The sequence below is a fragment of the Mustelus asterias genome, chromosome 27 (genome assembly GCF_964213995.1).
Source record: "Mustelus asterias chromosome 27, sMusAst1.hap1.1, whole genome shotgun sequence".
NCBI classification, from domain to species: Eukaryota; Metazoa; Chordata; class Chondrichthyes; order Carcharhiniformes; family Triakidae; genus Mustelus; species Mustelus asterias.
The window spans coordinates 32,299,286-32,323,308 of record NC_135827.1 but is presented as its reverse complement, the minus strand read 5'-3'; the positions used below and the strand labels follow the sequence as shown (position 1 = coordinate 32,323,308).

The 24,023-nt window shown below is 43.8% G+C and overlaps 1 protein-coding gene across 1 annotated transcript in view; it reads left to right on the top strand.

Annotated features, from left to right (window-relative positions):
* nfkbid (nuclear factor of kappa light polypeptide gene enhancer in B-cells inhibitor, delta) overlaps positions 1 to 24,023 on the top strand; it is a 159,083-nt gene that overhangs the window by 103,853 nt on the left and 31,207 nt on the right. Inside the window, exons 6-8 of the mRNA XM_078199151.1 lie at positions 981 to 1,267; positions 4,809 to 5,086; positions 18,377 to 18,482. Of these exons, the coding sequence (XP_078055277.1) occupies positions 981 to 1,267; positions 4,809 to 5,086; positions 18,377 to 18,482 (671 nt within the window). The remainder of the gene's footprint in view (positions 1 to 980; positions 1,268 to 4,808; positions 5,087 to 18,376; positions 18,483 to 24,023) is intronic.

Genomic DNA, 24,023 nt, shown 5'->3' with positions numbered 1-24,023 from the left:
ATCCCCCTGACACTAAGGGGCAATTTAGCATGGTCAATCCACCTAACCCACATATCGTTGGAGTGTGGGAGGAAACCGGAGCACCCGGATGAAACCCATGCAGACATGGGGAGAATGTGCAAACTCCACACGGACAGTCACCCAAGGCCGGGATTGTACCCGGGTCCCTGGCGCTGTGAGGCAGCAGTGCTCACCACTTGTTCATTCTCTGTCACAAGCAGGAAATCCGCTTTACAAAGCCCAACTTGAAAATGGAGCTAAAGAGGAGAAAGAAACATTGTGATTATAAACAGTAAAATGTAGGCTTAAGTATTTAAAGTGATTTTAATTCCACAATTCCTGAGCACTATAAATAACTTGGTTCATGTGAGGGTTGGAGAAGCCACAATACTGGTATAATAAGGATGGTGTGTCTGTCATATGAGGAGAGACTAAGTCGGTTCGGATTGTAATCATTGGAGTTTAGAAGAGTGAGTGGGGATCTCATAAAAACTTATAAAATTCTAACGGGGTTAGACAGGGTAGATTCAGAAAGAATGTTCCGATGGTGGGGGGAGTTCAGAACTAAGGGGGTCACAGTTTGAGGATAAGGGGTAAACCTTTTAGAACTGAGGTGAGGAGGAATTTCTTCATCCAGAGGGTGGTGAATGTGTGGAATTCACGACCACAGAATGTAGTTGAGGGCAAAACATTGTCTGATTTCAAGAAGAAATTAGATATCGCTCTTGGGGCTAAAGGGATCAAGGGATATGGGGGGGAAGGGGGAATCAGGATATTGAATTTGATGGTCAGCCATGATCAAAATGAATGGCGGAGCAGGCTCGAAGGGCCGAATGGCCTCCTCCTGCTTCTCGTTCCTATGTTTCTATGTGTGAATTCTTACAACATTTGCAATGAAAGTGTTTAATGTCACTGCAGTTAGATTCTGAACGTAAACACGCTATCACAATTATTGATGTTATTTTTTTCACTGTCTTTAGGTCACCCTATGTTCCCCGAGGCTGATATTCCTTCACCATCAGTGCAACACGCAGAAGAGGGAACTTTCCACACTACATGGCTGCCCCAGTCGACTTCTGCTACCCTGCCCCCGATCCCACAGTGGCCACCGTGTCCTGATTACACCTCCCATGAAGCAGTGAACTCCTCATACATGCAAGACATGTGCATGCAGCCTGTCTGTTCCAGCTATGCGGTGATGGGACCTCCCTCAGTGATGTCTTATACTCCACAGCCACTGCTGAGCAACTTCGGGGTGAATTGTCAGGTACAAATATTTCCAGAATCTTCATACTCTCGCACAAAGAGCCCTGATTCAGGACACACTTTCCAGGGCTCATCAAAGCTCAAAGTTCAAAGTTGAGGGTTTGATGCCCCAGTCTGCGCTGAACTGAATAATGGCAACCACAGGAGGGGATAGATTTATTGAGCTTTTTGGGAGGTTGCTTGTAGAACCATAATGACTGACCTAATGCTCTTAACAAGGGAGGAGAGAAATCACTCATGGTTCTGAGACCTGCTCACTAGGCCTTGTCCAGTTTTGGTCTCCTTATTTGAGGAAGGATGTGATGGCATTGGAGGCAGTTCAGACGGAAATTCACCAGATTGATTCCGGGGATGAAAGCGTTGATGTATGGGGAGAGCTTAGATAGTTTGAGCTTATACTCGCTGGAGTTTAGAAGGGTGAGAGGGGATCTGATCGAGGGATATAAAATACTAAAAGGCATTGATAAAGTAAACATAGACCAAATGTTTCCTCTTATGGGGCAATCGAGAACAAGAGGTCACAGGTATAGGCTGAGAGGCAGTAGATTTAAAACTGAGATGAGGAGGAACTACTTCTCGCAGAGGGTGGTGAATTTGTGGAACTCGCTGCCCCATAGCACGGTGGAGTCTGAATCATTGAATGGTTTCAAGAAGGAGAGAGATATACTTCTAATAGAAAAAAGGATAAGGGGATATGGGGAACAGATGAAGAGCTGGATTTGAGACCAGGGAGAGATCAGCCATGATCTGGTTGAATGGCGGAGCAGGCTTGAAGGGCTGAATTTGCCTGCTTCTGCTCCTAATTCCTATGTTCCTATGTTCACTATCCAACAACCCAAGACCGGGATTGTACCCGGGTCCTATGTTCACTATCCAACAACCCATTGAGCTTGAGTTTAGGTGAACATTGGTCTAGACTCTTAGGTGACAACATCAGCAACAGCTTGGCTGGAATTCTCCGGCCTCATCCGCCCCGCTGCTACTGCCAGCGAGAACGGAGAATTTAGCACTCAGCCTAAACTCCATTCACTGCAGAGAGACTTAAATGTTCCTAAAGTGCCTGACTCCACTATCACTGACAGTGGCAAAGGAATTTCCAGAGGTTTGTTTTCTACTCTTCTTGCTAAACAACCCAAGAGTCCACCTAATGGGCTGTAACTCTGAGCTCTGGGGCAATGAATCTGAAGCGTGCCCCTAAAGATGTGCTAGGGAATCCTCCAGAGGTTCCCAGGTAAAGATTACATGGCAATTGCCTGGGAGGTTTGGTCTTCTTCTAGGCAATTGCCCGCACTGGGAACAATCCGAAAATTTGATTTGAATCGCTAACTTTGGATGGCTCTGACTGTGACACCCAAAAACTGTTAGAAGAAATAAAACCATTTCTCGCCTCTGGCTAACTATTCTACTGATCTCCCTCTACACCCCAGCAACTTCTCAAATCACATGGGATCCATGAGGTGTAGTTTCGACATTCAGATATTACTGCAACTTTGAATATCTTGCTTTCCCCTGTTCCATTTGATAAATACCTGTTTACATATTCTTTTCATTCCCTCGACCCTCTTCTTTATTTTCCCCTTTGCTTTTTATCTTCCTTGCCTGTTACTCTGCACCGAGCACATTCAAAGCTTCTTGCTGAGTCAGAGTTGTAACAAAGTCATCCTTTTCCCCATGCCCAAGTCAAAAAAATGTGACTCAACACGGACTTGAGTCATAGTCACTGGCTCAAGCCAACAACTCTGTCGTGAGCACTCTTCCAGCTCAAGAACTCCTCGTCCAACCTGACCGTCTGGTTAAATCACCGCCAGTCAGCTCTCTCTCTCAAAAACTGCACCCAAAACCCAGTTTCAAAAGCACCCATTTTACAAATGTAAACAAATTAATTCTTCAGAATGTTCGGTGGTAGGCAACATAATATTTTTTAAGCCACTGGGAAAAAAAAAGTGCATTTATATGGTGCCTTTCATGGCCTCAGCATGTCCCAGAGCACTTTACCCAATGAAATCTGTTGTAAGGTAGTTATTGTTGTAATCAGAGAATCTCTACAGTGCAGAAGGGGGCCATTTGGCCCATCAAGCCTGCACTGACAACAATCCCACCCAGGCCCTATCCCCATAATCTCATGTATTTACCCTGCTAGTCCCCCTGACTGTTAAGGGGCAATTTAGCATGGCCAATCCATCTAACCTACACATCTTTGAACTGTGGGAGGAAACCGGAGCACCCGGAGGGAACCCATGCAGACACGGGGAGAACGTGCAAACTCCGTCACCAAGGTAGAAATCAAACCCAGGTCCCTGGTGCTGTGAGACAGCAGTGCTGACCACTAATGCTAAATGTTAAACACGGCAGCTGACTTGTGCACAGGAAGATCCCACAGTAGTAAAGATATAAAATGTGGTGATTGTTGGTTGAAGGATGACTAATGGCCTGAATACCAAGGAAAATCCTATCTTTTATTTGAAGTAAAGCCATGGGATCATTTCTATTTAACTGAGAGGACAGGTGGGGGACTCAGTTTGACAGCAAATCTCTTCTAATGAAGCAGCCCCTCAGTAGTGGACGGTGTGTCAGGCTGGCTTATGGTTCTAGTGTAGGACTTGCACTCTTTGACTAGGAGGCAACAGTGATCCCATTGAACTAGAGCCATTAGCCTGCAGTAGATAAATAAATAAAGTTTATTAGTGTCACATTAACACTGCAATGAAGTTACTGTGAAAATGCCCTAGTCGCCACACTCCAGCGCCTGTTTGGGTTCACTGAGGGAGAATTTAGCATGGCCAATGCACCTAACCAGCACGTCCTTCAGACTGTGGGAGGAAGCCAGAGCACCCGGAGGAAACCCACACAGACACGGGGAGAACGTGCAAACTCTGCACAGACAGTGACCCAAGCTGGGAATTGAACCCGGGTCCCTGGCACTGTGAGGCAGCTGTGCTAACCACTGTGCCACTGGATAATCAGTGTATTAATCAGCAAGATAAAAGCGAATTACTGCGGATGCTGGAATCTGAAACAAAGACACAAAATGCTGGCAAAACCCAGCAGGTCTGACAGCATCTGTGGAGACAGAATAGAGCCACTCGAAAGCATAATTAAGGGTCTCATGCACCCCGAACACTCTCTCTTCCACCTTCTTCCTTTGCAAAAAAGATACAAAAGTCTGAGGTCACGTACCAACCTCAAGAACAGCTTCTTCCCTGCTGCCATCAGACTTTTGAATGGACCTACCTTGCATTAAGTTGATCTTTCTCTACACCCTAGCTATGACTGCAACACTACATTCTGCACTCTCTCCTTTCCTTCTCTATGTACGGTATGCTTTGTCTGTATAGCGTGCAAGAAAAATACTTTTCACTGTATACTAATACATGTGACAATAATAAATCAAATCAAATCAAATGAGCTCTATTCTCTCTCCACAGTCACTGTCAGAAGTACTGAGTTTTTCCAGCATTTTCTGCTTTTGTATTAATCAGCAACCTTAAGTGTAGTTCAAAAAGACACTCCCAGTTGTTAACATGGCTTTGGTTTCTCCGCAGTCAAGGACTGTCGCTCCCGCTGGCCTTCCACAGCTGGACCTTGCAGAGCAGCAGCAGCCGTCGGCGCTCAGTTACTTCTCCTGGAGCCAGACACTTTCCACCCTGCCGGCCCCGGTGACGCCGTGTCAGGCAAACTCACTGCAGTCTCTGCCGCCTCAGTTTGTGCCCTTGCCCATTTCTGTTCCCGAGCCTGGGCTGGTGGAGCTGGAGGATGCCAGGAGAACCATTGCCGGCATGGCCATTGAGAAACTTCTCCAGCAAGACGAAGACAATGACACGTACGTTTCTTTACAATAGAGCTGGGGAAATAAAAGGTGTAGATTGAATAGGAATGAGCTGACTGTGTGCGAAAGAGCCATGGCATTGCCAGTGAAAGATGCTTGTGGTTTGCAGAGCCTGTTTACAAGAGTGCAGTGTTTATCATTTTCAGATTATTATTTTATGGAATCCAGTGCAGAAGGAGGCCATTCGGCCCATTCAGCCTGCACTGCCAACAATCCCACCCAGGCACTATCCCTATAATCCCACATATTTTCCCTGCTAACCCACCCCCCTTGACATTGGCAATTCATGATGTGGAGATGCCGGCGTTGGACTGGGGTAAGCACAGTAAGAAGTCTCACAACACCAGGTTAAAGTCCAATAGGTTTATTTGGTAGCACAAGCCACAAGCTTTCGGAGCGCTGCTCCTTCATCAGGTGAGTGGGAGTTCTGTTCACAAACAGGGCACATAAAGACACAAACTCAATTTACAAAATAATGGTTGGAATGTGAGTCTTTACAGGTAATCAAGTCTTAAAGTCTGTACCTTTAAGACTTGATTACCTGCAAAGACTCGCATTCCAACCATTATTTTGTAAATTGAGTTTGTGTCTTTATATGCCCTGTTTGTGAACAGAACTCCCACTCACCTGATGAAGGAGCAGCGCTCCGAAAGCTTGTGGCTTGTGCTACCAACTAAACCTGTTGGACTTTAACCTGGTGTTGTGAGACTTCTTATTGGCAATTCAGCCTGGCCAATCAACCTAACCCACACATCTTTGGAGTGTGGGAGGAAACCAGAGCACCCGGAGGAAACCCACACAAACACGGGGAGAACATGCAAACTCTTTGCGGTTATATGTTAAAATCAATTTGGGGCTAGCCAGAGAGAGCTCTTAGTGTTTGTTGCCAATATGTAGGACCTACATTCCTAGGTTATAATCTTCTAATTGTTCACATACTAATTAGTTCAATGATATAGCTCAGTTAAGGCAGTGGGCAACATTTCTTAAAGGATAGCTGATAGATAACACTGCTTGACACTGATCTGTCAACAGTGTAATTATTTAAACTACTCCCCATATGTTGTGCACATATATCTGTTAGAAATGGTTTGCAAAGAGACAGAATTAGGAAGCTTTCTATTCTGTGGTGTAGTGAACTATCACTGGAGTTGAAATGTGTTCTCTGATTTGTTGCATTTGACTTTAGACAACATAATTAACTTTAAAAAATCCCAACGATGCAATTACATTTCCATCGGTCTTATTTGGTTGGCTGATGTATTTTTCAAGCTACTGCTTATATCAGTAGACTAACCACTCCCTGAGCTACATTTTTCAAAGGATTTACTCCATTCTTCAAGTTACAAAGCCAATGCTCGAAGTGGTCTGGGCAAACCCAAATCCATCTCCTTGCTTGCTCCAAAAACCAAGTTCAAATTCAAATTGAATCCAATTCATGGTCCCCACAAGAGAGACACACACGATCCAAGCTGACAAGATAGTGGAGATGTGCGGGGGGAAGTTTTTCACACAGTGGGTGGTGGGGGCCTGGAGTGCACAGCCAAGTGAGGTGGTTGGGGCAGTTACGTTCGCCACAGTTAAGACTTATCTTGATAGGCACATGAACAAATGGGGAATAGAGGGATATAAGCGGTTGGTCGAGATAGGACAATGTGATCGGCGCAGGCTTGGAGGGCCAAAGGGCCCGATCCTGTGCTGTATTGTTCATTGTTCTTTATAAGGCTTTGCATCCCATCTTGGGGAGACTTAATCTGATGCTTGATGTTAGCCAAAAGATCAAGTTGTGACAGTGTATGTGTAACACATGTGTGGGAGTATTTTAACTCAGGAATTCTGTCGCAGGAGCTAATGTGAAGCCCTTTTCAGATCATCGCACGAAGGTTACTTAACTTCTTCAAATCAGCTTGCTTTAAAAAAAATACTTATTCCAGACGAATACATCAAACCTCTGCCACAAGAATTGTTTCCTCTTGGAGTGAGCTGAAATTAAACTGTGCAAATATTAGCCCATGATTGGATCATGTTTGCTTGTTCAATTCCTTGAACAGGCATATTTAAATGAATCTGAACTTTCTTTGAAATCTTAGGCAAACAAATTGCATGTTTTAAGTATTTGCGATTAATGTTCCCACACCTTTATGTTTAAGACAAAAGAAACCCTGTTACCCCAGTGGGATTGATGAGAAGCTTGTTGTTCTAGTAAAAGTCCCTGCTGTAGCCCATAGTCGCCACTCTTTCCTAGTTAATGGATACTGTGCATCCACCAAACCCTCTCCAGTATTGTTCCACATGAAGTTTAATAGTGTGTTCTTTAGCAACATGTTGGAAATATTCAAAAGAACAAAATTAAGTGGACAGCATACCATATATCCAATAATTACCATGACATAACATTTCTGATCCTAGGATAGAGTGTTATCCAATTCATATTTCATTGTTCAGTATAAATATAGAAACATAGAAAATTGGAGCAGGAGAGCAGGCCATTTGGTCCTTTGAGCTTGCTCTGCCATTCATTACGATCATGGCTGATCATCCAACTCAAAAGCTTGATCCCGCCTTAACCCCCATATCCTTTGATCCCCTTCGCTTCAAGAGCTCCATCTAACTGCTTGTTGAAAACATTCAATGTTTTGGCCTCAACTACTTTCTGTGGTAACAAATTCCATAGACTTACCACTCTCTGGGTGAAGAAACTCCTCCTCATTTCTGTCCTAAACGGTCTACCCCGTATCCTCGGACTGTGACTCCCGGTTATGGACACCCCAACCATTGGAACATCCTTCTAGCATCTACCCTGGCTAGTCTTGTTAGAATTTTATAGGTTTCAATGAGATCCCCCCCTCATTCTTCTGAACTCCAATGAACACAATCCTAACCGACTCAATCTCTCCTCATACATCAGCCCTGCCATCTCAGAAATCAGTCTGGTAAACCTTTGCTGTACTCCCTCTAGAGCAAGAGCATCCTTCTTCAGAGAAGGAGACCAAAACTGCACACAATATTCCAACTGTGGCCTCACCAAGGCCCTGTATAATTGCAGCAAGACATTGGCCTTGGAGGGAGTGCAGAGAAGGTTCACCAGGCTGATACCAGAGATGAGGGGTGTTGATTATGAGGAGAGACTGAGCAGATTGGGTTTGTACTCGTTGGAATTTAGAAGGCTGAGGGGGGATCTTATAGAGACCTATAAGATAATGAAGGGGCTGGATAGGGTAGAGGTGGAGAGATTCTTTCCACTTAGAAAGGAAGCTAGAACTAGAGGGCACAGCCTCAAAATAAAGGGGGGTCAGTTTAGGACAGAGTTGAGGAGGAACTTCTTCTCTCCGAGGGTGGTGAATCTCTGGAATTCTCTGCCCACTGAAGTGGTGGAGGCTACCTCGTTGAATATGTTTAAATCACGGATAGATGGATTCCTGATCGGTAAGGGAATTAGGGGTTATGGGGATCAGGTGGGTAAGTGGAACTGATCCACTTCAGATCAGCCATGATCTTATTGAATGGTGCAGCAGGCTCGAGGGGCTAGATGGCCTACTCCTGCTCCTATTTCTTATGTTCTTATGTTCTTATATTCCTGTTCCTGTACTCGGATCCTCCCGCTATGAAGGCCAGCGTACTATTTGCCTTTTTTATTGCCTGCTGCACCTGCATGCTTACCTTCAGTGACTGATGTATGAGGACACCCAGGTCTTGTTGCACATTCCCTTATCCTGATTTATGGCCATTCAGATAGAAATCTGCCTTCCTGTGTTTGCTTCCAAAGTGGATAACCCCACATTTATCCAAATTATACTGCTATTAGCCAAATTATACTGCTTGTGTAATAATCTGTCAACCCAACCTTTTGTTAGTTGTCTTTCATGTGGGAGAGTAGTCATACAATGTAACGTTTTCTGATGTGAAAAATGTGCATTGAATAGCCAAATTAGCTGAGATACAAATCAATGATGTTTCTGCAGGTAATAGCAATTCTGACCATAAAAATAGAATTATCTTGATGTATTTAAAGGGAGGTTGGATAAAAATTGAGGGAGAAAGGCGTACAGGGTTATACTGAAATGGTTAGAGATAGAAAGGTGGGCGGAGGCCCATTTAGAGTATCAATTCAGATATTGGCCAATTGTCCTGTTCTGTGTCTCCAATGTAATTCGATGAAAATAGTGAAGCATTTTTCATGTTTCAAGTTTTGTTTGAATTAGTACAGTTGGCTTTGAATTGGAACTAAATTGTCTTTATCTTTGAATGCTGAATTCAATTGGCTCATTGAAGTGATGGGATTAAAGAAGGCAAGCAAAGTGCAATGTTCCTCTCTATAGTTTTATTGTATCTCACCTTCATGAAGTTCTAATGGCGCTCGCATTTAATTTTTGACAAAATATATTGCATTTCAAACAGTCCAGGGGTGGGTTAGGTGGTGTCCTGCTTAATAATAATAACCCTTGTTGCTAGCAAATAGTTATTGACCTTAAGAAGGATCCACTATATTGGCTTTTTCATGTCTGTACCATACATGTGACTTCAAAGCATTGGAGACATGTTTGCTTTCGATTACATTTTATTTGTTTATGATTAAAGTCATATTCTCTGTTTTGACAGTTGTTCAAATATTGTCCGTAGTGTGAAGAACTTGATGTACTACCTAACTTCCCACTTTGAGAAGTTAGCTTTTACAAAGAATCAAATGGTGTTTGTAAAATAACGGCACATGTTCAGACAGAGCCACCAAAGAAAGACAACTCTGTCTTCTTTGGCCTTTGTAAAACTCATTCCAATCTAATAGTTATGTGCTTGCCTAAGCTTCACTTTCATATATCTGAACTGCCATCAAAAGCCACCAATGTCACTGTTCAAAATACCGCTCAGTGGGCAACCAACAATAGGGTTTGGCCTGATTCATTCCCCAACAATACTTGCATTTTCAAATTGACTTCACATTCAATCCTCCTTTGAGTTGGTGCTCTGGCCACCTTCAGCATATGGGAAGCTAAAATATACAGGTAGCGTCAAATCCAAGTGCCTAAACCCCTGTGACAGGGTGTTAATCCCTATAGAGACTGTCCAATCCAACAAGGAATTCAAAAGAGATTTATTTACCCAAACAATGGGAAGAACGTGGAACGTGTTACCACAATTGAAGTAGTAAGGGGAAGCTCTATGAAAGCATGAAGGAGAAAGGATTTGAAGAATATTAGCGATGAGGAGTCTGAGGAAGCGCGAGTGCTCCATAAACACCAATGCAGACTAGCTGAGCTGAAAGGTCTGTTTCTGTTCTGTATATTCTGTGTAAAATACGCAAAGTATTTTGGTGGTCAATGGAAGCTTTCTACTTTGGCCCGAATAGGTAAAATAATCTAATACAAAGAGTATATGGCTTTAATTCTGATCATCAAAAATATATTCTTATTAAGATATTTACAGTTGTATTTATGCTCTACGTAAGATTAGTCTTGTTCTAATGGAGCACCTGTAAAAGCCAATAAGTGGTGTGTTATCTCACTTCATATGTAAAGAAAGAGCAAAATAAATACACGTTTGCACACAGCCGTCCTTCAGTCTCATGAATTTTTGGGTCAGTGAAGAGTGGAATTAAAATGAACCAATGTGCAAACTCTCCCCATTTCCATATCAGTAATGTCGGAGACCGGAACTGTAGCAGTTATCCTCAGAACCCTTCTGCTGCAGCTGCTTTCTGCTTATTATTAGAATTATGCAAGTTATTTTAATTAAAGTTTGATAGCTTATTGTTCGGTAAGGGTACCAAGAGAAACATAGAAGATAGAAGCAGGAGTAGGCCATACGGCCCTTCAAATCTGCTCTACCATTCATTTTGATCATAGCTGATCATCAAATTCAATATCCTGATCCCCAAGAGCTATATCTAATTTCTTCTTGAAATCACACAACATTTTGGCCTCAACTACGTTCTGTGGTGGTGAATTCCACACATTCACCACCCTCTGGGTGAAGACATTTCTCCTCACCTCAGTCCTAAAAGGTTTACCCCTTATTGTCAACTATGACCCCTAGTTCTGGACTCCCCCACTATCGGAAAAATTCTTTCTGAATCTTCCCTGTTCGAATTTTATAAGTTTCGATGAGACCCCCTCTCATTCTTCTAAACTCCAATGAATATAATCCTCAATGACAGACCTGCCATCCCAGGAATCAGCCTGGTAAACCTTCGCTGCACCCCCTCTATTGCAAGAACATCCTTTCTCAGATAAGGACACCAAAACTGCACACAAAGAGATATGGCAAAGACAGATAACTTACATTGAGGTATAGATCAGCCATGATCCAATTGAATGGTGGAACAGGTTTGAGGGACTGAATGACCTCCTCCTCTTCGAATGTTCCCAGTACGCAACAATCATTGGACTGGTGCTTCAGAACAAAATGAAAGCAGATCAACCCTTAGAACATAATTCCCAAGCAACTTTGAACAAAATTGATGGGAGTGATATCTTCGTAAAAGGGGGTAAAACTTTGTTCATTTGTAAATGAACAGGACACTGACATGACCGTGGCTTAATGTCGCTGAAACTAATCATAGAATCATATAATCCCTACTGTTTAGAAGGCCATTCAGCCCATCGAGCCTGCACCAGCAACAATTCCCCCAGGCCCTATCCCACCCTATCCCGTCACCCTGACACTAAGGGTCAGTTTCATAGAATCCTACAGTGCAGAAGGAGATGATTCGGCCCATCGAGTCTGCACCGACCACAATCCCACCCAGTCTCTATCCCCATAACCCCATGCATTTACCCTAGCTATTCCCCTGACGCAGAGGGGAAATTTAGCATGGCCAATCAACCTAACCCACACATCTTTGGACTGTGGGAGGAAACCGGAGCACCCGGAGGGAACCCATGCAGACACGGGGAGAACGTGCAGACTCCACACAGACAGTGACCCAAGGCCGGATATGAACCCAGGTCCCTGGCGCTGTGAGGCAGCAGTGCTAACCACTGTGCCACTCATAATATCGAAAAAAACAAGAAGTGAGATACGCTGGCAACTTTTTCCAACTGCCTCCTTTCCCCTTGATGATTTGACTGAGATAAGAACTTGCTGTTTGTGTCAGTCATGTCAACACCCTGTTGTTTGTAAAGCACAAAGGCTTGCCTGGCAATCCATGAAGATCAATGAATGAGAAAGAATATGGTATGATAATGGCTCAAGAAGGATCTCTTCTTGTACAGGGACCAAACTGAAACCTTAAATACAGTCAGTGAAGTGAATTGAGGAGTCCTGAGGACAGCATGTAAATTTATTTAATCATTTTATTACTCTTTAATGTTGGTCGTGTTAGTACTAACTTGGAAGTAAATAAGTACAAAGAACAAAGAACAAAGAAAATTACAGCACAGGAACAGGCCCTTCGGCCCTCCAAGCCTGCACCGACCATGCTGCCCAACTTAACTAAAACCCCCTACCCTTCCGGGGACCATATCCCTCTATTCCCATCCTATTCATGTACTTGTCAAGACGCCCCTTAAAACTCACTATCGTATCCACTTCCACTACCTCCCCCGGCAACGAGTTCCAGGCACCCACTACTCTCTGTGTAAAAAATCTGCCTCGTACATCTCTTTTAAACCTTGCCCCTCGCACCCTAAACTTATGCCCCCTAGTAATTGACTCTTCCACCCTGGAAAAAAGCTTCTGACTATCCACTCTGTCCATGCCTCTCATAATCTTGTAGAATTCTATCAGGTCTCCCCTCAACCTCCGTCGCTCCAGTGAGAACAAACAAAGTTTCTCCAACCTCCTCTCATAGCTAATGCCCTCCATACCAGGCAACATCCTGGTAAATCTTTTCTGTACCCTCTCCAAAGCCTCCACATCCTTCTGGTAGTGTGGTGACCAGAATTGGACACTATATTCTAAGTGCGGCCTAACTAAGGTTCTATAAAGCTGCAACATAACTTGCCAATTTTTAAACTCAATACCCCGGCCGATGAATGCAAGCATGCCGTATGCCTTCTTGACTACCTTCTCCACCTGCATTGACACTTTCAGTGACCTGTGTACCTGTACACCCAGATCCCTTTGCCTATCAATACTCTTAAGGGTTCTGCCATTTACTGTATATTTCCTATCTGTATTAGACCTTCCAAAATGTATTACCTCACATTTGTCTGGATTAAACTCCATCTGCCATCTCTCTGCCCAAGTCTCCAACTGATCTATATCCTGCTGTATCCTCTGATGGTCCTCATTGCTATCTGCAAATCCACCAACCTTTGTGTCATCCGCAAACTTACTAATCAATCCAGTTACACTGTCCTCCAAATCATTTATATATATTACAAACAGCAAAGATCCCAGCACTGATCCCTGAGGAACACCACTTGTCACAGCCCTCCATTCAGAAACACACCCTTCCACTGCTACCTTCTGTTTTCTTTGACCAAGCAAGTTTTGTATCCACCTTGTTAGCTCACCTCTGATCCCATGCGACTTCATCTTCTGCACCAGTAAATTATTAATTATTAATTAATTAAGTAAGGTATTAATTTATTATTAATTATGATTAGTAATAAAGTAAATAATTAATTTCTATACTACATGCCTCAGTGAGTAATGATGGCCAGAATTATCTGGCTATTCACACCCATCCGCCACGAGGAAGGGGGAATTTGGCGCTCAGCCAAATCTTCATTCACTGCTGCAGTCACCGGAGAATCCCAGCCGCCGGCTGGGTCGGAGATTCCGGCCCAATGAATTCAGATATAAAATAAAACGGAACTACAAACTCACATTTCCTACGCAGAAATGATGATAAAAGAGAGGGATGGAGATGACAAATGAAAGCAAATTGCATTCTCAAATGAGAATGGTGAGACCAGTCGTGAAGGTGGCTTGAAATTGCTTCAGATTCATGCTAGTAGCAAAATAACTCCAGCTCAAGCATTGCAAAAGAACAGACCTCTAATTTACTTGGAAACTGTTGGCACAAAGTCAAAGGGTGACAGGCAGCCAGATGCTTATAATTGGAAGTGTGTAAACCACTAAAGAACACTGCACAGATAGCTGCATAATTACTGCCATCAGCTCAGTGGAACAAAACAAAAGATCATCTTGGCAGAGGAAAATTTATCATTCGCAGCATTTAATTCATGTATTTATGGAACTCTCCCTTGACATCATTGCTTACTTACTTGTGCCTGATGTGAGATTGAGCTTTCTTGGTCTTTATATCTGGCAAAATAATTAAAACCAATAAAAGGCTGGCCAATTGGCAATGCCCATTCTACAACCGAGCAGTAAGCTGAAAATATGCCCTGGTGAGTCAATGTGAGAATATCCATCACACTTCAAATCATAGCGCTGAAAGAAAGTGTTAAATGTCGATGCTAGGTTAGAACCTAGTCCCGTAGTTAAGCACTGAGGCATTTAAGTTTAAATTTGGAGAATCTAGCTTCATAGAATCATAGAATCCCTACAGTGCAGAAGGAGGCCATTTGGCCTTCGAGTCTGCACTGGCTCTCCAAAAGAGCATCTTAGCATGGCCAATCCACCTAACCTACACATCTTTGGACACTCTCCAAAAGAGCATCTTAGCATGGCCAATCCACCTAACCTACACATCTTTGGACACTAAGGGGCAATTTAACACGGCCAATCTTTGGGAGTGTGGGAGGAAACCGGAGCACCCGGAGGAAACCCACGCAGACACGGGAAAAACGTGCAAACTCCACACAGACAGTGTGGAGTTGAACCCGGGTCCCTGGCGCTGTGAGACAGCAGTGCCAACCATTGCGCCATCGTGCCGCCCCATAACTTGGAGCCACGCCAGTAGAAAGGCGGCAACCTGACACCCGGGATAAATTGTACATTTTGGCAGTGGATGCACAGTTAAAGCTGCCTGGGTTTGATGCAAAAGGAGATTGTATAAGGGCACAGTAACGTTGCCAGAGCACGATTGTAATCACGAGGTGTGGATAACTCATTCAGTGTAAAAGAGAAATTCAAGCATCTTAAAACCAGCATGAGAGTTTCACTCAGTTTCCAATCCTTGCATGGCTTCATTTTGATAATCTTTTACCTGCAAACATGCGGGTGGTGGAAGAGGGGACATTGATTGATGCTTGTCAGTTTTAATATGCTGGCAGCAACTGTTGGCGCAGGTGCTGTTAACAGTCAACAAACTCTGAGCTCTATTTTGGCGATGCTTGTACAGAATAATTATTGTCTGGCAATCTACTGAGAAATATTATCAGTACAAAACTTGGAGATTCTCAACCCAGTTGTGCTAGATTTGCTGATGGTTTGCTTGAAAACGTCGAGATTGCAAGCGACTCAATAGCACAGTGGTTAGCACTGCTGATTCACAGCACCAGGGACCTGGGTTTGATTCCCGGCTTGGGTCACTGTCTATGTGGAGTTTGCACGTTCTCCCCGTGTCTGTGTGGGTTCCCTCCGGGTGCACCGGTTTCCTCCCACAGTCTGAAAGATGTGCTGGTTAGGGACATTGACCCGAAAAGTTGCCATAGTGTGGTGACTAGGGGAATTTCACCAGTAACTTAATTGCAGTGTTAATGTAAGCCTTACTTGTGACTAATAAATAAATTAACTTTATGTTTGTATGAAAATCTTTGCACTACATTAATACGCATGTTAGAAAAGGGAAGAGAAGAAATTGGGAGAGGCACACTAAAATATATATGAGGACCATTACGACACATGTTTAAGTTTATTTGTTAGTGTCACAAGTAGGCTTACATTAACACTGCAATATAAGCGGAATTGATTATCCTTTCTGCTCTTGTAACAACCTCAATTTGTTTCCACTCCTCCACTGGGGCGGCACGGTAGCACAGTGGTTAGCACTGCTGCTGCTTCACAGCTCCAGGGACCTGGGTGCGATTCCCGGCTTGGGTCACTGTCTGTGTGGAGTTTGCACATTCTCCTCGTGTCTGTGTGAATTTCCTCTGGGTGCTCTGGTTTCCTCCCACAGTCCAAAGATGTGCGGGTTAGGTTGATTGGCCAAGCTAAAATTGCCCCTTAGTATCCTGAGATGCGTAGGTTAGAGGGATTAGTGGCTAAATATGTAGGGAAATGGGGGTAGGGCCTGGGTGGGATTGTGGTCGGTGCAGACTCGATGGGCCAAATGGCTCTTTCTGCACTTAGGGTTTCTATGATTCTATTGTGAACTCAATTTCTACTAATACAGCAAATAAAATGAAACAGGAAAATATTCAAACTAAATTAGGAATTACTTTTAAATTATATATCCCATTTTCAAATCAAAGGAATAAAAGAAAACAGATGGGTTCTATAAAAGGAGGGTAATCCAATATTACTAAGGAGCTGAAAGTGAAAATCTATCCCATGGACTTTTAATTTAATGTCTGCATTTCTCTCAACAAAATTACCAAAAGTTCAACCTAATGGGAGGCACGGTGGCACAGTGGTTAGCACTGCTGCCTCACAGCGCCAAGGACCCGGGTTCAATTCCCACCTTGGAGTCACTGTCTGTGTGGAGTTTGCACATTCTCCCCGTGTCTGCGTGGGTTTCCTCTGGGTGCTCCGGTTTCCTCCCACAGTCCAAAGATGTGCCGGGTTAGGTGGATTGGCTGTGCTAAATTGCCCCTTAGTGTCAGGGGGGGCTCGCTAGGATAAATCCATGGGGTTATGGGGATAGGGCCTGGGTGGGATTGTCGTCAGTGTAGACATGATGGGTCGAATGGCCTCCTTCTGCACTGTAGGAATTCTATGATTAATTTACTGGTGGCAGACTGCTGCAAGTGAACCAACACATCTCGAGTTCACGATTGCATTCCAGTTAATGTTGACTCTGAGCTTGCTTATTGACTGCTCACTAACCCTTCCAAGTCAGTTGATGTTATTGTACAATCAGTGGAACTGCACAAGGGGAATTAAGTAAGTTTGCCACAAACCTTGTGTCTACAATCCCCATGCTTTGCGATTACAGTTGTGATCATGCTGTAAGTTTCATTGGTCCGCCATTGGCTGCCACACCTTCGGCTGTGACTTTTAGGCTCTGGAATTCCCTCCCTGAAATCTGTATTTTTCTTTTGTTCTTCTCTCTTTTAGGCGCTCCTTATTTCTTACCTCTTTGACCAACTCGCCTTACTATCTCTTTGCGTGATGACTCAGTTTCACATTAACACTCCTGTGAAGCACCTTGAGATGTTTTATCACCTCGCAGGTGCTAAATAAGTGCAAGTTATTGTTTTTTTGTTGAAGGGAGTAAAAAAACCAACATGATTCTACACTTTAGGTTTGGGAAAATCAGAGGGAGGACTTCCCTAACTGTTCACGTGAGTCTCAGAGCTAAATTCTGAGAGACCTGGGCATGGATCAACCATGACAGAGGCAGGACAATAGGTTGGGGAGGAGGGGGCAAAGTGAATATTTGAAATTGACAAGTGGGAGTGTCACCTATCAAAATCATAATTCTTTGAAGCTGTGCCTTAGAAATGGTGTGACACTAAATCTCTCTCTTGATTTCCTTGTTTCTCAAATCCCCCCCTTGTCCTGTCGTCCAGAACAAATGTCTTCCGCATTTTTTGGTCACCTTACTTAAGGGCGGCTATACTTGCAATGAAGCAGTTCAGAGAAGGTTCACTAGATTGTATTATGAGGAAAGGTGGAGGAGGTTGGGTCCATACTCATTGGAGATTCGAAGAATGGGAAGTGAAACATATAAGAAGCCTATAGGGTGGATGCTGGGAGAATGTTTTATCTCATAGGGGAATCTAGAACTAGGGGGCTCACTTTAAAAATAAAGGGAGACAGTGGTATTGTCACTGGACTAGTAATCCAGAGAGAGCACGGTTTGGGATCCAGGTTCAAATCCCACTATGGCAGATGGTGAAATTTGAATTCAATAAAAAAATCTGGAATTAAAAGTGTAGCCCTGACCATGAAGTTGAAATGATGTGGAGGTGCTGGCGTTGGACTGGGATAAGCACAGTAAGAAGTCTCACAACACCAGGTTAAAGTCCAACAGGTTTATTTGGTAGCACAAGCTTGCAGAGTGTCACTCCTTCTTCAGGTGAGGCACATAAAGACAGTTCCGGGAACAAAGATCCTTCTGATTTTCCATTTTCACCATGGTGATACACCCATCTTTCATTCAGTCCCTCTCACAACACTGATTTGGAAGGACACTTATATCACCTAATACTGTGACTCGACGCTGTCCCACTTGACAAAAGATTGGTCACCGAACTACTAAAGTGTCTTCGAAGAAACAGAGTAATGTGATAATTGTAATTAGCAATTGCCTGATTTATTTGGTTTCAGAATTCTTCACATCTACGCAGCGAAGGGTATGCGGGAGCACGCCTACGCAGCAGCTGAACGGATGCGTGAACTCAGAAGGCTCGATACTAAAGAACATAGGGGAAAGGTACCTAAAGCCTTAAGACACATCCTCATGAAATAATTTCACCTGCACGATGGTACAAATTGTTTTCCGATTATCTAACTCTATATCTTCGCTACTCGCATGAAGGGCTTGGTTCTCCAAAGGTCCATAATGTGGCAAGACTATGGCAAAAGAAACAAATCTGGAGTGTTTGGATGAATTACTGGGATCATCCAATATCAAACAAAAACACTATTACCCTTATTGAAACTCAGTTGACCTCTAATGGAATACTGCATCTGGTTTCTTTTCCCTCCACGTAGTCCTGAAAATATTTAGAGTGCATCTAATTAAAGGTGGCACAGTGGTTAGCACTGCTGCCTCACAGCTCCAGGGACCTGGGTTCAATTCCCGGCTTGGGTCACTGTCTGTGCGAAGTCTGCACATTCTCCCCGTGTCTGCGTGGGTTTCCTCCGGGTGCTCCGGTTTCCTCCCACAGTCCAAAGATGTGTAGGTAAAGTCCATTGGCCATGCTAAATTGCCCTGGGATGCATAGGTTAAAGGGATTAGCAGTATGTGGGGTTATGGGGATAGGGCCAAGGTGGGATTGTTGTCAGTGCAGACTCGATGGGCCAAATGGCCTCCTTCTACATGTAGGGATTCTATGATTCTAAGGCTCATTCACCATCACATTTGGAGAGCTGTATCTTATTGCTCTCTTGAAAAGCAAAGGAAATTTTCAAGACAGCCTTTAAAGTAATGACAGGATTAGTCAGTGTCTGATTACTTACGTTAGATAGGTTAAAAAAAAACGGGGACTTGAGTAAAAGTTGAACCAAAGATAGCTTTGGTTTTACAAAGAGTCATCAATCTTTGGAGCAGGTTGCTGGAAGGCACAATATGTTCAAAAGCTGGCACATTGTCACAGTGGTTAGCACTGCTGCCTCACAGCTCCGGGAACCTAGGTTCATAGATAGAAACCCTACAGCACAGAAAGAGGCCATTCGGCCCTTCGAGTCTGCACCGACCACAATCCCACCCAGGCCCTACCCCCATATCCCTACATATTTACCCACTAATCCCTCTAACAAACGCATCTCAGGACACTCAGGACAATTTTTAGCACGGCCAATCAACCTAACCCGCACATCTTTGGACTGTGGGAGGAAACTGGAGCACCCGGAGGAAACCCACGCAGACACGGGGAGAATGTGCAAACTCCACACAGACAGTGACCCGAGCCGGGAATCGAACCCGGGTCCCTGGAGCTGTGAAGCAGCAGTGCTAACCACTGTGCTACCGTGCCGCCCCACGGTTCGATTCCAGCCTCGGATCATTATCTGTGCAGAGTTTGCACATTCTCCCTATGTCTGCGTGGGTTTCCTTCGGGTGCTTCCGGTTTCCTCCCAAACTCCAAAGACATGCAGATTAGATTGATTGGCAGTGTAAAATTGCCCCTTATTGTCTGGGGTATTGGCAGGGCAAATACATGGGATTGTGAGGATAGGGCCTGGGTGGGATTGTTGTTGATGTGGGCTGAATGGCCTCCTTCTGCACTGTAAGGATTCTTTGAGAAGGGCTGATGACAGGTAGAACAGCATAGGGCTTTGCATGGAGGACTGCCTATTGTAGCCTCCTGGAAGCCATTTTGATCATGTTGGGGATTCAGAGGGGATTTGTCCAGAATTCTTTTTCCCTTTAAGAGAATTTTCAGGCTTGGGTTGGGGGGAGTTGGGGTGGACAAGTGGGGTGTTGGTGAAAAGTGTCTCTCCCAGGAGATTACCGGTGGAATCTTCAGATTGTCTCTTTTCAAGATTTGGGATCATTTCCAGGTCCTGACCACACACTGGTCTGCAGTGCCCCCTCTGCAGTAATCTGCAATTGGCTGCCTCCACATCTACTGTCCAATTCAATATAATGGGCGGGACTCCTGAGGTTTCAGGTCCAATCAGAGGGCTTGCTGCTGGGGATAGCCACGAGCCCCAACACAAGAGGTCTGCACCAATCAAGCAGAAAATCGAGAGTGAGGTGTTTCAAACGAGAGGGATTTGGGAAAATCTGGATATAACTCCTAAAACAAAAAGGCCTGAAGCAGTAGGCCCATCGGATTGGAAGGGAAACCCCCTTCTGGAGGATTCATTTCAGTCGCTAGTCCAGCCTTTCACTCCCACAGCCCAGACTTGGAGATGTGGTGCAGATACCCCCCCAACCACCCATTGCCCTCTCCCCCCCACGATGCCAGGAAGGCACTTCCCAGAACCAAAAACAGTGAAAACTGGGAAATAAGACTACCGGCTCAAACTGTTTGTTTCCTCCTGGGTTCTGGGGAACTGCCAGACCAGGCCCTCAGCAAGTTGTCTGTTCTGCTGCCAGATCCTGGTGGAATCCTCACAGAATCATAGAATCCCTACAGTTCAGGAGGAGGCCATTCGGCCCATCGAGTCTGCACCGGCAACCATCCTACCCAAGCCCTATCCCACCCAAGCCCTATCCCCTCATCACTCTCCCTCCTCCCAATTAGGCAATTAAATAGCTTAAGTGCCTAGCCACAGCTGCCAGTGTTCACCTGCCTTCAACAAGTTTGGAGGAAGGCAAGAACAGTTTGGAGCTCCAATCTGATATGCAGTGGGATTGAGAAGATTCCACCCGATGTGTGTGCACTGATGGTGAGGGCTACAGTCAGTATCGGTCACACCACGACAGTATTGGATACTCTTGATAAATCAGCTGTTCTTATTGGGCCTTAATCAGTTAGGATTTAATTGGAAAACTGACAATGTCACTCAATTAGGAAGAGTGGGAGAATTAAACAAGGTAATTATGGATCTATTAATCTAACATCTGTTGTGAAGGAATTAATAGAACCTTTCTTTAGGGGCAGAATGACTGAGCAATTCAAGAAATATGAGCTCAACCTTTTGGCTAAGATCAAGCCTAAAATGGGGTGCAATGTTTCATCTTGCCAGCTTGGATCTTGCTTGTCTCTTTCGAAGGGCCCATGAATTGGATTTTGGATTTGGTTTTTGGAGCAAGCAAAGAATGGATTTGGGTTTGCCCGGTCTGCTCTGAGCATTGGCTTTGTAACTTTAAGGATGGAGTAAAAATTCAAGCCCAAGATGGGGTGCAATGTCTTGCCTCGTCAGCTTGGATCTTGTTCGTCTCTCTTGTGGGAACCATGAATTGAAATCAATTTGAATTTGAATTAACCAAAGATGTGCGGGTTAGGTTGATTGGCCATGCTAAATTGACCCTTAGTTTCAGGGGATTAACAGGGTAAATATGTGGGGTTACAGGGATAGGGCCTGGGTGGGAAAGTTGTCGGTGCAGGCTTGATGGGCCGAATGGCCTCCTTCTGCACTGTAAGGGTTCTATGGTTTTTGGAGAAAGAAACAAGATGGATTAAGGGCTTGCCCTGTCCACTCTGAACATTGGCTTTGTAACTTTAAGAATAAAGTAAAATTATGAATAAAAAAGAACTATGAGCTGACCAGAGAGAGCCAGGATGGATTTGTAAAGGTTAAGTATATCTAAATAATTTAGTTGAACTATTTGAGGAGGTCCCTAACATGGTAGATAAGTGAACGCCTGAGTTATTTATATAGACTTCCAGACGGTATACAATAAAGATGTTGATGTTATATTTGACACCAAAATGAGTTGCCAGGAACATATCTGTACCATCATTCAGACAGCCTTTCTTCATCTCTGTAACATTGCCTGCCTCAACTCATCTGCTTCTTAAACCACAATCCAAGCCTACATTACTTCCAGATTTAATTCCTCCAGCTCACGCCTGGCCAGACTCTCATCCTCCAACCCACCCTTGTAAAGTTGAGGCTGTCCAAAATTGATGCCCTAACTCTCATCAAATGCCATCCCTCATCTTGCCTGTGGGAGGCTACATTGGTTCCCAGTTAAGCAATGCCTTCATCTTAAAATTTTCATTCTTCATTTACGGTGTTTCACTGCATTGATCTATGACTTTGGTGAAGGAATAGAGAGGTGTATATCTAATTTTACTGTAAATGCCAAGTTAGGTGGCACAGTAAATAAAGTAGATTGGAATTGAAGACTACAATGGATCATTAATCGGTTAAGTAGGTGGGTAAAACTGTAGAACTGTGGAGTTTAATATTAGACTGGAAGTGCAAAGTCATCTCCTTTGGACCTAAGGAAGATAGGTCAGTTCTAAATGCAGTGAAGCTAGGGACAGTGGAGAGATTTGCATTCCATGTACAGAAATCAACAAATGAACAAATAGAACAAAAATTTAGAAGGTCAGTTTCATGAAACAACATTTACTGAAATCAACCAGAGAACAGGCTACGTGTAATGAAATAGGATCAATTCATGACATCATAGTAAAGGATGTTCTATGGAAGAGTGATCATAACATTAATAAATTACACATTCGGTTTGAGGGTGAGAAATTTGGGTCTGGAACTAGTGAGAAAGAAGGATTCTATGAGGAGGATGCGCTATCTATGGCTAACTAAGCAAGTTAAAGTGATACCAAATTTCAGGAATGTTGCAAAGATGGAGTTGAGGAGGAGATTTTTTCTCCCATCGGGCCATTGATATTTGGAATTCTCCTCTGTAAAGAGCAATGAATGTTGGGTTTTTGAATGTATTCAGGGTTGGGTTAGATAGATTTTTGATCAACAAATGAGTTAAGGGTTATGGTGGGGCTGGGAGGAAAGTGGAGTTAAAGCAACAATCAGATTAGTCGTGACTTCATCAACAGGCTTGATGGCCCAAATGGCCTACTCCTTTTTCTTATGATATAATGGAATTTTAGCTGAAGTGGGATGGAATACAAAGGGGTGGAAGTTATGCCACAATAAAGTTTTGGTTCGACACCCCTAAGATGTCCAGAATTGGATTGCGTACAGTTCTACCAGCGTGGGCTTGGAGGGCCGAAGGGCCTGTTCCTGTGCTGTATTGTTCTTTGTAGTTCTGGACACCTTAGAATGGATATATTGACTTTGGAGGAGATGCAGCACAGATACTCCAGATTGTTTCCAGGGCTAACAAGGTTAAGTTATGAGGGCAGATTCCTCGGCTTGGCTACTATTCCCTTCAGTATAAAAGATTATTGGGTGTCCTAATTGAAGTGTTTAAGATAATTAATTTGATAGGTTAGATAGAAAGAAATTCTTCTCCCCAACCCCAAAAATAACTTGGTAGGGGATTCAATGAAATATTTCAAACTGAGATTTTTTTATGGTAAGGGTATTACGAATAAGAGACCAAAGTGGATAGAGTTAAGATATAGAACAGTCTTCACCTTGGGAGGCAGTGGCATAGTGATATTGGCACTGCACTAATAATCCAGCGACCTAAGGTAGTGCTCTCAAGGCCTAGGGTCGAATCCCACCACAGCAGATAGTGAAATTTGAATTCAATAAAAATCTGAAATTAAATGTGTAAGTATAACCATTGTTGTAAAAACCCATCTGGCTCACTAATGTCCTTTTGGGAAGGACATCTACCATCCTTACCTGGTCTGTCCTACATGTGCCTCCAGATCCACAGCAATGTGGTTGACTTTTTTATTCATTCATGGGACATGAGCATCGCTGG